At 43.9% G+C, this 16053-nt stretch overlaps 1 protein-coding gene across 2 annotated transcripts in view; it reads left to right on the top strand.

Annotated features, from left to right (window-relative positions):
- The window catches only part of GALNT11 (polypeptide N-acetylgalactosaminyltransferase 11), a 53749-nt gene extending 39925 nt beyond the window's left edge, over positions 1-13824 (top strand). For both annotated transcript variants that reach the window (XM_052807120.1, XM_052807112.1), the window contains exons 10-12: positions 1593-1697; positions 10627-10764; positions 13010-13824. In XM_052807120.1, the coding sequence (XP_052663080.1) occupies positions 1593-1697; positions 10627-10764; positions 13010-13141 (375 nt within the window). In that variant the 3' untranslated portion in view covers positions 13142-13824. The remainder of the gene's footprint in view (positions 1-1592; positions 1698-10626; positions 10765-13009) is intronic.
- The last annotated feature ends 2229 nt before the right edge of the window (positions 13825-16053 follow it).

Genomic DNA, 16053 nt, shown 5'->3' with positions numbered 1-16053 from the left:
TAGAAGGTTATGTGTAATTTGTTTCAGATGTGTGTAGGGAACAGGAGAAACATGGTGCACTTGAGGAGGCTGTTGATGTGCCTTGGGACAGCTATTTCCAGAAATGGTGTTTAGTGAAGAATATTATTTGGTATTTGCACTCTCTAACTTTTGCTATCTTGTGATGGAGCAGTTTGTTCTTTTTATTGCTGGAAGTGTCTTTTGGTTTCTTAAAAATCTGTTGAATCAATACAAATGCCCAGACAGCTATGTAAGTCTTCATAATAAAATGCAGCTAGCTAATTAATCAGCCTGGCCTTGAGTTCAGGACAGCAAATTCTTTTTTTCCTCTACATTCAGCTCCAGATTGGAAATAATTACTTTTAATGTGGATGCCAGATCTGGGGCCCTGCCATCTCCCACGCATGCACACACCCAGTGACTGTCAAATGCACTCCCATGCACTTGGTAGAGAGTGGGGCCCTTTGCTGTAAGGAAGGAAATGGCAGAGTTGTGGACATTGCTAGAATAATTACCTTTCTCCTTTGTACCCTTGGCTGTGCGCAGTGCAGTTCTTGATGTGCAGGCTGTGATTGCTGCCTGAATAGCCTGATCCCCACTGCATCACGGGAACAAAAATAATCAGGCTGAAAAGAAGTCTTCTGCTGGCCACCAGTTAGTTCAGGGCATGCGTATAATTTAAAGCCAGAATAGAGGTGTTTTGTCTTGCTGAGTAACTCTGTGGGGATACATCAAGATCTTAATGATTCTTGACTGTTGGAATAGGACAACCTAATCTTCAGACTCTGCAGAAGACCTCTTGGGTGACTTCCAGAGTAGGCATCGTTGCCCAAACCAGGAGAGAGATTGCTAACTTGCTGAGGACCTCCTTGTTTGCTTTGATGGTAGATGCTTCCAGTTTTGCATCACAGGACAGTCTCCTGACCTGAATCTAGTCCTCTGATACAACATTATTCCAAATCAGACTAGGTAGTGCGTTTGAACTGGAATGAGCATTTGGGTGTTTGTAAAATTTTCTCTTCTTCCCTGATCTGTCATTAAAATAACATAGCTGATAACTATGGCTTTTCAGTTACCTAAATGCTCTTGAAATTCAATTTGCAAACAACATTAAGTCTCTAAAGTTGTTTGTATTTAAGTAATTCCTTCTCCTTTCTCAAAGAGCCTGTCCCGCTTTGTGAAGAGAGACTGTAGGAGGAGACATACGTTTAAGCTAAACTGTAGCAAAATGTGGTTTATACAGTATAGTTGATATTCCTGAGCTAGTGAGTATCTGGGACCTGAGACTTCCATGGAGAGTGAAGAGGGGAAAGCAACTTGACAGTCGAGTATGTGCTGAGCCAGGTTGTGTGTACTGCACTTGTACCATAAAGAGGAAAATCTTGATGTAATTAGGAAGCAAAATGGAACCATTTAATGCTGTCTTTTCTCCAAATTACCTGAAAAACAAAACGGTATTTTAAAAGGGAAGAAGGTTTTTTTTTTTTTGTGAGCACACTGAGTTCTAGGTCTTCTAAAGCATTATCGTATGTTCCCTTTGGTATGTAGTGTTTGTTTTTTATTCTGTCCATCAAACTGTTTTCCTTTCCTAGTTGTATCACCTTCAAACCAACAAATGCCTGGTTGCCCAGGGCCACCCAAGTCAGAAAGGAGGCCTGGTAGTGGTTCGGGAATGTGACTACAACGATCAAAACCAGGTATGATATTCCTAAGTATATTGACTAGTGATTCACATCTTACAAATCGCTAATATGTTTTCCTGCTGGCAAAACGTCCTAGTATAACATCTCACCAGCAAGCAGACTGATTTCAGAGTATCATTCAAACTGCAAGGCTGGCTGAGGAGATCGTGGAGCTTACTGCTCTGTACCTTACTAATGCTGAGTATTGGATATTATATTCTCCTATCTTTATGGCAAGAATCTTTGTATGTGGCTGAAGACTATCCTTAAGTGGCTCCTGGTGGGCTCATAATCCACTGATTAACACTTCAGAATTTGTAGAAGCTCTTTCAGTCAATTCCTCATACTGGGATTTAAGGCAGCCTTTTCCTGGCTTGCGGTTCTTTGTGTACTGTACAACTAGTCCTCTGCTGCTGGAGAGGTTGTAGTTTGGGGTGAATGAATGATTTGTTGTTATTGCTAAATAGAAGGAATTCTAAGGGATTTAGAAAATTCTTTGGCTGCAGGTGATTTGCTGATCTGGGAATTAATTGGGGATGGATGTGAAAATCTAACGAGAGTTTTTATAATACTACATGAAGCCTTTGCTATTCCACTTCTATTCTTTCAGGCAACAGAAATTTGGGACGTGGATAAACAATCTCCAGGGTAGAGAGATCTTCACCTAATGTCATAAAGACTTTTACCTAGCTAAGAACTACATTGAGAACATTATGATTTAGGAGCCCATGGGACCCAAGTCTAAAAACTAGATTGCATCTGAAGAGAAAAGTAATCAAAGATGTAAAATAAATGGAGCATGGGATGTAACGCAGCGTAGCTTTACCAAAGGTGGTTTATGCTAGACTAACTTGATAATTTATGAAATGGGCAGTAGTTTTCAGGATATGGAAACTGCAGCAGTAGAAGCAGGATGATTTGTGATAGTCCCAAACAAAAAGTTGAGTGCTTTGTCAACTAACGGGACTTTTTGCCTCCTACCTGTGGCATCACCAGTTGAATGTGACAGAGGCAGACAGTGTGAGGGGTGTTAGCCAGTGTCTGGGTAAGTGTGGTTGGCTCTAGACACATGGTCTCTAGTTGCCACTTAGGACCAAGCAACGCATCCCTGCACTTTGCCTCTGGAGTACTGAGTAATCATCTCTGTGACCAAATTGTAGGTCCCTGTGTTAAAGGTGGATGAATTTAAGCTGGAATGGGATTCAAGGTTTTACTACGTGATCTCTTCCATTGGCTGTAAAGAAAGTCAGCAAGTCTTATAAAGACTGTGTAAACATAACAGTAGCTGATCGGCACCAGTGATTGTACATTTACAGTGCCAAAGGTGCTACGCTGCTTTCTGAGCCTTTCAGTCTGAGTGAGAAAGCAAAAAAGACTGCCTGCGGATGATGTCCGCAGTAAGAACAGATGGGTCCTCACAGTTACTGTTTCCCTTCTCCTTCCTGCAATATTTTTAATAGTGAACTGCCACATGGCTGGAGGAGGAAGTCTGTTGTTTTTCCTTATCAAAACCTTTTTCTGATTTTTGTCCTGGAGACAGAAACTTCAGTTAGCCTTTGGGTGCTGAGAAAGACGAATTTAGTGCTCTGATTGTTGTTCTTTGGCTTCTTTTCTCATGAATCTAGTTTACTAGTGGTAAATTAAGCAATTAGTTCTCATAAAAAAGTGGCTGTGCTATCTTCTTTCACAGTGATTTTGTTCTCCAACCAAGTACATTAACCAATGCTATGGTTTTCTGCCATTAGACTTATTTCCTTCTAATAAATCCCAAGAGTGCATTCAGCCAGCTTTCTTTCATATCCTCTTGAACAATCTAGCTATAGATACATGAGAACAATTTAGAGGAAGATGACATTTAACAGTTTCTGCTTGTAAAAATAGCAAGAAACTTCCTGAGTATTGGAAGCTTTTGACTGTTGTTTCTGGTAACACTCAACCCACTGGCATTTTCAGCTGATTTTTGCTCTAGAACCATCTGTTTTATGCCTTTGGCCTAATAAGAAAGCCTGTGTTGGGTCTGGTGAAAGGCAGGTACACAGCTATCCTGTCCCCTGGATGCCCACTGGCAGCAAGTTAAGGGTGTGTTGCTTAATATATACAGTGCAGACAGTTACTCTGGAAGATGACAAGCTGCATATCTAGAAAATATTTTAAAAATTTATGTCTCTCTCAAATGTTATAATGAAAACTAGGACGTTTCATTAACTGGAACAGAAATACTCAGTCTGGGATAATACCGGGGATTGAACATAAATTTAGGAATAAGTGATGAAAATTTTGTAGTTAGAAATAGCACAAGTAGAAGAGGTGACAGGATCTTACAGAACGAAGGTCAGTGAAGAGAGGTTTGAAGTAACAGAAGAAGCAGAAGACCTGATTGTGAATTTTGAAAACAGAAGACTAATATGGAATGAGAAATTTTGTAGTTGAAGAGTGGTCATGTGAAGGAACTGCAAAGATTGCCAAAGTAAACACTCTGCTGAAATTCAGTAGTGTGTCTGACCTCTTTCTGGAAACAAAACTGGGAATGCACAAGGTAGTGCATACCACAAAATCGTCAGTGTTGAAGGAGGATAGAAAATACTTAAGTGCATTGAAAGATCATCATGAAAGACTGGAGATGTCTGAAAAGTGCAAGTAAGAAACTGTGGTGTAGATTCTACCCAAAACCATTATGCCAAGGTTAATCAGATAGTGATTAGGGGACAAGGAGGCTGAAGCAGGTTTTGGGCTAGATACTGCTGTAAAGGAGGAGGAGTAGAAGTAGTTACTGACAAACTTGGAAGAGAAGAACCAAAGAACACTAAAAAGGAAGGTTTTGGAGTAAAGCACAATGGCCAACAAGCACTAACTAGTGGGAGTGTTTGTGATCTAAGAGCTGAAAGAATATTGGGTTTATCATGTAGCTATTGCATGCTTGCCTTCTTCCTGACCTAAATGCTTAAAGCCAAGTTCCTTTTCCAGAAAATCTCCTCTTAAAGTCCACTGAATTATGCAGATTTTTTTCTACTGTTTGTTTTCAGATATGCTAGGTTGACTCTTAAGGTTTACTTTCGGTGTTGTCGTAACCTCTCCTCTGTGTGTTTACTTCATTTCAATAATTTAACTTTTCTCTTACTTAGCAGTACATCAAGATTTAAAAATGTGGCTGTTGCCATTCCAGCTGTGGATGGTGCTAAGGTGTCTAAGCATGTGCACCTGTGCTCTGGGCCTTTAAAAGATAACTGATGTGAGCAGGGAATTTCAGAAAAGCTCTGTTAACATTCTTGTAGCACTTTGTAAAGCATGTATTCTTACATTTATAAACTGTTCAAGAGTCAGAGTCTAGAAGGATGTGCTCACATGTGCAGTTCTTCTGTAAGATCTTTTTCCTTAAACCTCTGGATCATGGCTGTTAGTTTGCTTTTCTTATACAACACATGTCTAGAGTGAGTGTGAAGATGTGCAAGTTCGGTCTGCTTGCTGCTTTTCCATGAACTATTCAAGGAACACAATTCTTTGATCCCTCTAACAATTGTCATAAAACATCAGCAACACACTGAACTGTGAAACAGAAAGCATGTATCTGCTTTGGAATGACATTCAGGAGGACGTTGGGTTTTCAGGGTAGCAATAGCTTAAAATAATGATTATAGACCACCAAACTTTGCTGTTCCTGATGATTTTCACAAGTAATTTGGTGCTGTGATGTCATTGTTATCTATAATAATAGGAGCTGAAGTATATGCAAATAGCTGTGGTGTTGCAAATTGCTAGGCACATCTCTTCCTTAGTGCTGAGGCCACTTTTTGTGCTCTTAAGCTGAATTTGTCTTTTAAAAAACTGTCTGACAGAATAATACAGTAGTGCCAACCTAAGCAACAGATTTTAACTGATGAAAGTACTGGAATGCTTCTCCTATCGGCACGGTTCATGGCAGGGATTTTCTTTCACACAAAGGGCTGTTTCTGTAGTAGTTACTGTCTTGTATTTACTGAAATTTTTCAACGCATTCCTCTAGTGCTAATGCAATTTGCAGACCAAATAAAGAGTGTATATTCACAAAGCTTTGCCAGTTGGCCAGCCATGCCTTTTGCTACACTCCACTGCACTCTGAAAGCCAAAGTGTAGGCTGGTGATTCCTGGTTTATTTGACATCATTTTGAAATATTTATTCCCTAGGAACAGTGAGCTTCTATTTTCTATCTATGACAGATTCTTTGATTTATTGTTTTTCCTTAGGTCAGGTGATAGGTTTTGTTGTCTATATTGACACTAGACTCAAAATCTTCTACAGTTAACTCCATGTTTCAAAAAGAAATGATAGTATGGGCCATTCTTCTAGATGATGAGGCACCATTTGAGCCCCTTCCTCACTTGCATTTCCTCTGAAGTAGTTCAGCTACCTGTTATCTGTTTACTAATATTAACTAATATTACGGTAGGAATAATTTCATCTTTCACAAAAGTGCAGTAACACAGCCCTGTATCTCTTTATTATGGTAAAAAATAATCCCAGAGGGATATCAGTGCAATATAGTGTTTATGGAGGGAGTGAAGAGTGTGCCTCCTTTACCGACAGTGGCAACCTGAAACCAGTCAGGAAATCCAAGTATTAGTAAAATGAGAGAGCAAAAAAGCTCCACTGTCCAGTCTTCAGCACTGTCACACTGCTGTCCTTGGAAGGAGTTAAACTGTAGTCATCACTGAAACTGCTCGTTAGGCTGTGTATGAGGAGAAGCCCTGTTTCTACTTGCCTATCTGTATGTAAATGAGATTAATGAAGTTGTCTTAGCAATCAATCAAGGAGAAGGCTGGGTGATTTGTTTGTGTTATATGGGGGTGAAGTAAAATCCTAGAGGTACTAGAAGCCCTAGGAAACCTCAGTCTTAAATCTGTAAATAGTCTGAACTACTTTTTGAGGGGACTAAATCCAAAATCCAGTTCTTCCTAAGCTGCACCTGCATAAAAAAAGGTTGATACTAACAGAGTTCATACTTCGGACCTCTTTCCATTTATTTTGCCCACAAGACGTACTCTAGCACGTGCTATACATCTGTCTGTAGGTGACCAGAAGGATACACATGCCGGCTTTGCTGTAGTGGTGAGAATGCTTACCCCATATCTGTGGGTCCCATTTCAACTATGGGAAAGTTGAACCAGCTACTGCAGTCCGGGTGACAAAGCATGAGCAGCAGGACCTCTGTGCCCCTGTAGCCAAAGGTGAAGGCTTTGACTGGTGGGCGGGAGACTTGGGCAGACATCTGAGCACTACCAAATCTGAAATGCTTTGCTTGAGGGAAGATCTCGAGGTGTTCTGGGGACATCTAAGACCTCGGAAGGGTCAGTCGGCAGCTGGATGGGCCCCTGCACTCCAAGTCTAAGGGGGTCCTTGCACCTTCCCTCTTATCCTGTTGCCTGTGTTGACAGGCAGGGAAAAAAGAGCTGCTATAAAGAGGCCAATCCTACAGCATTCACGAAATTAAATCATTTATTTAACCCCAAACCTGATCAATTTCACTATGGACAGAAGTTCTTCCATAACATCTGCCATTTAGGTTTTATTTAAAAACAGAAACAATTCATTATATTCTAATTGCATCCCAGTGTTTTTGACCCAGTGAAAATGGTCAGTGATTTTCCTTAGATCTGTGGAGCAGATCAGTTGTTAGTGTGTGTCTCTGGGGGACAGCAATTAAAGGTGCTGCTTTCCTATGTGGTGGGAGCTGGGCACAATTCCATTTTTAGGAACTGAAATCTGACAGTGATGCTCTCCTAGATGTTAGGAGGTAGATGCAGGATGAAAATACCCTGCACCTTGTCTGTTACCTTTTTTTTTTTTTTTTTAATAAAATAAATTTTTAAAATGGCATTTTCTGTAGAAAATACGTAGGAGGATAAAACAAAGCATCACTCAGAACTGAGGTATAAATCCTAGGCAGGCACCTTATTAATGATAGACTTTTGATAGTGTGCTGGCTGCCGGGAGATTTTTCCTTCCTATACTGGGCTGTTGCTCCTGACAGCCTGTAACAACAAGAGCTAAACATCGTCCTTCCAGTCTTCAGGAGCAAAGTAGTTAATAAATTTTGGAGTATGCAAAGGCTTGCAGTTATGTAACCCACCCCCTCATGGGGTGGCTTTGCTTTCCTCGTGCTTGAATCTGTTAATCTGCAAGTTCATACTGATACTCTAATTTGAATTTGGAACCATAATGTGTCCCAAATTTGGGCCTTTTTTCCTCTTTCCTTTGTTTCTATACCAAACACAAAATTAGTTTGAAATTAATTTTGGCTATCTTGTATAAGCCTTTCTCGAGAAGTATCACACTGGATTTAACCGCTGTTTTGTGTTCTTTGCCATTACTCAGCTTTTGATTAAAGGTCTGCTCCCTGTGTCACTGCAGTCTTTTCTCTCAATTCTTACCAGTTTCATCTGTTGTTTGCATTTGGCTCCATCATTCTTCTTCTTTTAATAATAATACTCTTCTGGCAAGTCCTGCTATTTCTCCATTCTCTCCTCTTTAATCTTGCCATGCTTTCTTTCTCATGACAGGTTTTAAACAGAAAAAGTATGTTAGAAGGCAGAGAATGCCTGAGGTTAGGGCAAATTTTAATATAATACCTGCACTTCCTCAAAGGAGGCCTTCACTGTATTATAATAGTCACTGTGATAATGAATGAGCTGTACGCTTTTCAATCATGCTGTCCAACTGAGGCAGTGTCCTGAATCACAGCTCCCTGCAGAAGGCTGTTTTTAGTTTCATCAGACAAAAAAAAAAAAAACCAACCACCAGAATTTGTTCTATTTGCCTGACTCTTCTGCCTGGAATTTGATATTCTATACTCTTAAGTGTGAAACTCATGCAGACTTAGTGGAAAAAAAAAAAAAAAAAAAAGAAAACCAAAAACCCCACAGAGCAGACATGGTTACTGCAGCACTGAGCTGTGTGAAATCAAAACGTGGCTGGAAGAAGAGTGCACCAGAAGAACTTAGTGTGCCTGTAGGTACAGGTACTTCTGGTACGGTTACGAGGGGCTCAATTCCCTCTCATTCACAGGGTCAGAAGTCAGGGGGAAGGGGTTTGGTGCTGGCAAGTGAGGTGGATAAGCAGCCTGGTGTCAGGTCTGGGAATGGCAGCAGAGCAAGAGACCTGGCCAGCTATGCTGTCGCCTGCTCAGCATCCCGAGAGGTTGGGAGATACTGTCCAGGTGCCGTGTGACTGCAGGGGCCCCGCTGCGCATTCAGAATAGCAGTAGTTTGGTGTTTAGCCAGATGGTCTCAGTATCTTCCCTGCACTGCAGTTACAGTTTTCATATACTTCCTTCTCCTTTTCCCTACCTCTACATAACCCAGGATATTTTGAGTTGCACACACCAAAGTTCCTTCATTTCTTTGCTTTCTTGCATAGAGTCTTCTGTTTGTTATGAGAGCTCCAGGTCTTCCACCTAACTCATCTTGGCCCAGGTCTTTGCAGGCCTGAAGGCACTGAAGGAGGGAGGGAGGACCAGCAGCTCCTGCAGTTAGACCAGTCTGATGGTCCAGCTTCCCAGAACCTTCAGCTGTGCCAGACATGCCTTGCTCCGAAGCAAGGTTTAGGCAGCCCAGTGGGAGCCAGCAGGGTATGGGCATGAACTGCAGCAACTGAAGGTGCCTGACACTTTTCTATGCCGACAATAAAAATACCTGCTTCTGCTAAAGTAGCATATAGGAGAGGACAAACTGACAGCGTGAGTGTATCCTTGCTTCTTGTTAGAGGTGATGGTGGTTTTCAGTGTGATCACAGAGAAACTCCTCTAATGTCATGTATATTCAGGAACCAAATGCAGCTGAAGCTGCGAATGTGAACCAATGCATTCTTGCTTTATACAGGTGGGCCCCAGAGAGGAGCTGAATTCAGTTCCCACCACTATGTGAGCTGGTAGGATATTGTGTAGGTTCTTGAGGTCCAGATCAAGACGTTTTCGTGTTGGTTCAGCCAATATAAAGTGGGTGTGAAACGGAGAGGGGTGGTCTCCCTGTAAGCACAGCACAGCTAGCAAAAGCAGTTTGGTTGGGGAGCAGAGAAGGCCATAAATCTGTCAGTTATGGAGCATGTAGTTTCAGCATGGGAATGGTAAAGCAGCAGTTTTTCTCACTCCCTGGAGAGCAGTATGGAAAGTTTTGATAGCACCTGGATGCTGGTGATCATCTGCTTGAGTAAAGATCTCTGAGCACCAAGCCACCAGCTGCAAGAAGTAGGACCCAGGGACCAGTGTGGAGACTAATGTGGGCTACCCAGCACCAGAACTTGCACAGCTGGTTTTGGTTTCTCATCATTCAGCACCTACAAGCTGACCCCAGAGCACTATGTTAAATAAATTCCTGTGGGTTTATAGACAAATGCAGCGGTTTCAGAGAAGATTGGAGATACCTTTTGGCCTTGCGTGCCTGCCAAGCTACTTCCCCACAGCTCTTGGGCCACCTGCTGTCACCCAGCATCCACCTCTGCCCCCCATACTGGCTCCGTACGTGGAGCTGAGGCAATCCACCAGCCCCTCCTTCATGACTGAAGGATCATCTTTGGATAAGGAGATTTACTGCCTGGCTAAATGACTTGCTCAGAGAGCGGCTGGTCACCTGCTTGGAGATATACTGCTTGCCTGTCACATTATCTTGTCTAGCTGCCTGGACAGGAGGAACATACGGGGGCTGCTTAATTTTAAAAACGCTAGTTACAGAGCAGAATCACAAGCGGTCCTTTTAGTGCCTCTGCATGGGGTAATGTTGTGTGATGTTGGGAAGGCAATAGAGCACCGCAGCTGCATTTCAGTTGCTGGAAAAAAGGCAGCAAAGAGGCATTTGGCATTGCAAGGCACATCTCATGACACCCAGATGCTAAAGCACCTTCTCTGTAGCTGAACAAAAGATGCAAGGCACCTGCCCTGAAACATTGGGATAAATGTCTTTTTATCTTCTCTTTCAGGTCTGGATTTACAATGAAGATCATGAGCTGATTTTAAATAATCTCCTTTGCTTGGATGTTTCGGAAACTCGCTCGTCCGATCCACCTCGTCTCATGAAATGCCATGGGTCCGGCGGCTCACAGCAGTGGACGTTCGGGGTAAGTGGAGTGTCTGGCCTATAGCATGTTGCTTGTAATTAACGTCTCAATAAGTGACAATAGCACTAACAGGACATCAGGGTTGAGTTTAATTATGACCAAACCTCAGATGTACCAAGTCAATTGTACTGGACTAGGCCCAGCCCACATTCTAGGCAGCCTGTACAAAAGTTCCATGGGCTTTGGTGGCTGCATTTCAGCCTGAATAAAACTTTTGCTGAGCTCTGGAACACGCAGGCCCTTTCCTTTGCAACACAGGAAGGTTTCTGCAGCCCTGTTTAGCCTTTTTTCTGCTTGTCACAGCCACCCGCAGCACTTGTGGCTCACGAGCATATGTCAGAGAGAACAAAATCCACCCCGCAGCTCTTTGTTGTGTTGTGTTTGCGGGACTGGGAGATGGGAGCAGTTCATGTGGTGATTTCTGCTTAGTGCTTGAAGATGCACAGGGCGGAGCTGAGGATTGACAGAGGAGTGTTTTTGCTGTTGTGTCTGCCCTAGAATTGCATCGCGTTAGTTTGATCACTTAGAGTCTCGAGTGGCTGATTTCACAAAACTGAGCCAGTGCTGCATACACGAGTGTTGGCTCCTGGGTATTAACTCAGAGGCTGCTCCCTCACATGCCCTCAGCATAGCAGCGAGTCTGTAGTACAAACATTGTCTAACAAAGAGGAGGGCAGTGCCAGAACTGCCTATTGCCCTTCCAGGACAGCTCTGCATAAACCATCTTGGGTTCATACCATGCTGCTCGTTGGCAGCACGAGTTCCTAAGTGGAGTCAAATAAGGAAGGCTGTTGCAGTCCAGGATGGTTTGGAGATACAGAGGCAGATACTGCGTGAGCCCAGTGTTGTGTGTGTCTGATGCTTGCACCAGCAGTGCCACAGCCACAAATGGTACTGGGAGTCGAGAACTTAAAAATTCTGCTGTTGATAAGAGATTATTCAGGGTTCTTCAGCTTGAGCTAGCGGACAAAGATTTTACGAGACTGAGAGAATGGCCATTGAAATTCAATGCACGTAACTGTTAGGTGATACCTGTGGTGGTGGTGGAGAATCCAGGCTTCGTGTGTGAAATGTGGGCTTTGAGCTGGCCATTTTCACTGAGGGTGTGGGAGGTGGGTCTCTAACAGTGTCAGATTGGTGATCGGTAATGGTCAACAACAAAGGAAAGTGAATCAAATATTAGGATTGATTAGGGAAGGAATAGGAACCAAAACAGAAGAACGTCATCGCACCATTGTAGTTTGCCTGTACTGCACATGCTGGTTGCCTCTTCTCAGAAAGGCTAAATTAGGGCTGGAGAAGGTTCAGAGATGGGTGGCAGGGCAAATCAAAGGCATGGGGCACCTTTCACATGAGGAATATGTGAGCAGGCTGGGACTCTCTAGATAAGTGAAGACTTGTGGGAGCAAGGGGAAAGAAGTTAGGTGTGTGAGTCACTGGTACAGAGAAAGGCCAACTGTGTGCTGTCGGTTACAGTACAAGACTCAGTGGGGGGCTTACTCTGGAGGAGTGTTGTGTATTCTTGCCATGTTCTTCCACTTCACTGGAGATCTGCTTATGTCCATAAGCAGTGACGGAGAGCCCGGTGTGGCTGTTCTCACCTATCTGCTCCCTCTATGCAGGAGAGCAGGAGGTTGCTGCCCACGGGAGCTGCTGGGGTTGTGCAGAGAGCCCTTTCCAGATAGAACAGGGGCCCTCAAAGTGCCCAAAGCAGCTGCAACAATCTGTTAGTGGGGGGAGATGATGGGGTCCTCTGGGGGAAAAAAAAAAGAGGAGAAGGATCTGTTTCCTTCTCGCACTTGACTAGGGTCTGGCCTTGCCCTGGTTACTGGGATGTGGGTGCTGCGGGCAGTGGCATTGCTACGGCTTGGCTGGCTGCAGAGCAGGGACCTGGCTGTGCCGCACTGTAGCCTTGTGGTCTCCCTCTTTGCTGAGTGCTGGGGAATGGTTTTGATCATCCCTCCACCTCATTACGAGACTGTGGTATAAACAAAATGCAAACTGGGTCCCTGTAAGGATGTGAGAGCCTTCGTTTCAAGGTCTGAACATGGTTACGGGGTGTGCTGTACTCTGGCTTTTAAATGGTGCTGCTGTGGGTCTGGTGTGGCAGGGAGGCTGCTGAAAGGCTTATCTGTCAGGAAGGAGCATCCTCGCCCCTTAAGCATTGGTTTTGGCTTCAGTTTGACAGCGGAGTAGAACAGAATTTTTAATAAATAAATCCCATCTGTCTTTCTCTCTCCTCTAGAAAAACAACCGCCTCTACCAGGTCTCCGTGGGGCAGTGCATGAAGGTGGTAGATCCGCTTAGCCACAAGGGGTACGTGACCATGGCCATCTGCGATGGGTCCCTTCCTCAGCAGTGGCATTTTGAGAGCTGAGACAGCGAGGATGCGGCTGAGAAGCGTTAAGCCAAGACTCGATTCCCCTTCAGCCATGATTTTAAGTCATTCTGGAGGGCTTTGCGAGGAGCCCTTAGCTGCTACACCCGGCCCAACCATTGCAAGGACCCTTTAGAAATAATCTGCTATGAAGAGCTGTGTCCATGAGAAGGTCCAGGTGGTCACCGGTCTCTGGTCAGATATAACAGTAATAGCAGCAGCCCCACTGCAGAGCAACACGTAGAAGTGCAATTTATCAGCGGTTCCTTGGATTATCCTGGATTATTGAACTGTTTTTAAGTAAGAGAAATTATTAGAGCAATGTAATTTAAATTGTGAGATTTTAGCTTTGTGGATCTTTTAAATGACAATGACAGAAAGGAGTCCTCTTCAAGTATTTCATGTGCAGTATCTCATTAATTTACATTTTTAGTATGGCTTTACTGGCCAAATTATTTTACTTTTTCTGGAAAATACTTCTATTCCCTTTTATCTTCTGAAAATTGTCATTTGTAATATTTAAATTTAGTTCTTTTAATTTACAATTTTAGGACATTTCATGTAGTTTAAATTCTTAGCGGTCATTCGTCACCTCATATTTAAAACAAAGTAACTATTACAAAGTCTATTTTGATGATTCATGACAGTAGCTGCATTTAAAATAAAGTATCATTTTTTTTTTATTAATTGGTATGGCCTTACTCTTTGTAGCTGTTGGACCAGAAAGCACCAACTTAGAGACTGATGCAAACTAGTGTTCACACAACTTGGGTCTTCCCTTGTTTTCACTCTTTTCTTCACAGCTGGCTCTTTCTCCCTCTCTTAAGTCTTAGAAGGTTTGACAGATAATTTCTGTTTGTTTTTTTTTTTTCCCTCCACTTCTCCATTTCCCTTCCCAAGTTCATTTGTTTCACTATTTACCTTTCTTTGACTTCCTGCCTCACCCCCAGATGCCGCTTCAGTGCGTGGAAGCTGCTGCAGAAGAGAAAAGCTGTTTTTACCCAGCGTATTTTTCATTAGCAACGTTGTCCTTGTTTATCATGCTGCAGCAACTTGCCTTCCCTGGGAAGCACACAGTTCCAACATCGGCAGCGCCAGGACAGCCTTGCCCTTTCACTGGGGCAGCAGAAACATTTTCCAGCTGCATCCAGTTACTGACATTTTGGGCAGCGTGAGGCAAATAGTGATAATGCTGGAGCAATTATAGACCCACGTCTTCCTGCAGAGAGGAGAGATTCACTTGTGACAGACTGTCGTCTGCCAGGGCAGTCACCCTGGGAGGAGAAAAGCAAGAGGAAGAACACGAGCAGGTAAGAGCGGTCCCTTGCCGCTGTGCAGCTTCTTGCCTCCTTCATCAGTTATGGAAGCAGTGAGTCACAGGCAGGGAGGAACGAGGTGAGCAGGGTTTAATTGTAAACCAGAACAATAGGCTGAAGTGGAAGTTCTTCCAGATAAAGCATTACAATGGGAATAAACGTTAGACACCAGCCAAGTTCCTTCCTAGCAAGAGAAATCTCTAAAAACAACCCCAGCCCCCTTCAGCAGCTGTACGTCAGCCGAGGCCCGTGCTGCATGCCTCGCTGGGTCAGGCGGCCCTCGTAGGGGCACCCAGAGTCTTGAAACCGGTTCCCAAATGGCTGTGGCAGGGCAGCGGGGGGGCTGCCCGGCCTTTGGGGCTGGAACAGATTCACAGGGTGTCAGCTCACAGCGGTCTCCCGCTGAACCCTTTCAGCGGCAGCAGGGGGTGGCGTAAAACCAGCTGTCGCAGTGTGCCGACAGCTCCGGAGCGGGTTTGTGCTGCCTGTCCTTACGCCAATACCCCCGCTTCCTCGGGGGGACGCCTGGGTGGCTGTTGTGCGTGGAATTAATTCCAGTCCCTGTTGGGGGTGAAAGGGTGGGCTACAGCTTTGTTTATGCCTGTCTGCTTAACCCTGACTGCTCCCACGAGTGAGTGTGAAGCTCTCGGCTGTTTGCCGGGCTTTCCTGTAGGCTGAGAAATTTGTTTTGGCTGTCAAATTGGCTGTGCAGTAGCCTTGCTCTGGCTTTTTTTTTTTTCTGTGGCCTTTGTCTTTTTAAAAAATAATAAAAAATCAAAACCCACACAAATCCTCAAACAGGCAATGCAGAAGCTTGCTTTATTTACTGTCCGAGTCTGTTGCCACAGAGAATTTTTGACCTTTTGCTCCCAGTGAGGAAATTTGGAGGCAGCTGTCAAAAACAGCTCAATACATGCGGTCTTTAAGCCTGCAATAATAGGCAAGAATGTAGAATTGATGGACCACTGAGTTGCAGCTGGACTGTTCCTTAATATAAAGAAGATAAATATTCTACCTCACTCTTATATAAATAATGCACCTTTTTTTTTTTTTCAAATTGGCGATACCCACATTTGCAGCGCTGCGTGTGTGGGCTGGCGGCTTCATCCTCTGCACGCCCAGCCCCTGCCAGCACCTAGGGACTGGTGCTGGTTTCCAGGAACAGATGGAGGCGATGGCATTTTGGATGGTGTCAGTTGTTTCTGCAGTGAACAATTTTTGGCCAAGGCTGTAGCTGTTCAGTGCTGCAGCCACAGAGCCAGGTCATCGCACACAAAATTTGAAGAAGAGGGGTATAAATCTTTCCTGTGAACACCCAGTCCTGAATCAGTTGATGGTTCTCAGCTACGCCCTGCATGGGCAGCCTGCGATTAGGTGGAAATTCATAGTTTTATTCCTCTATTTGAGTGTCTGCTCACAGCTGACCCTTGGGAATTTGGCTCAGTAGGAAGCATAGAAGGAAAAGCCCTATCCTGGGATTTAAGCTGTCCCAGCACTCAGTTTGCAGTCATACTGAGAATTTATTCTATGTAAAGAAACCGCACCTGGGACTCATTTTTAAGCCTGTGTCAAATATTTGTGTCTCGATGACCTATG

This window comes from Harpia harpyja, chromosome 1, assembly GCF_026419915.1.
Source record: "Harpia harpyja isolate bHarHar1 chromosome 1, bHarHar1 primary haplotype, whole genome shotgun sequence".
In the NCBI taxonomy this organism is placed as follows: domain Eukaryota; kingdom Metazoa; phylum Chordata; class Aves; order Accipitriformes; family Accipitridae; genus Harpia; species Harpia harpyja.
Note: the sequence above shows the minus strand (reverse complement) of the source record. Positions and strands in the feature narration are given on the sequence as shown.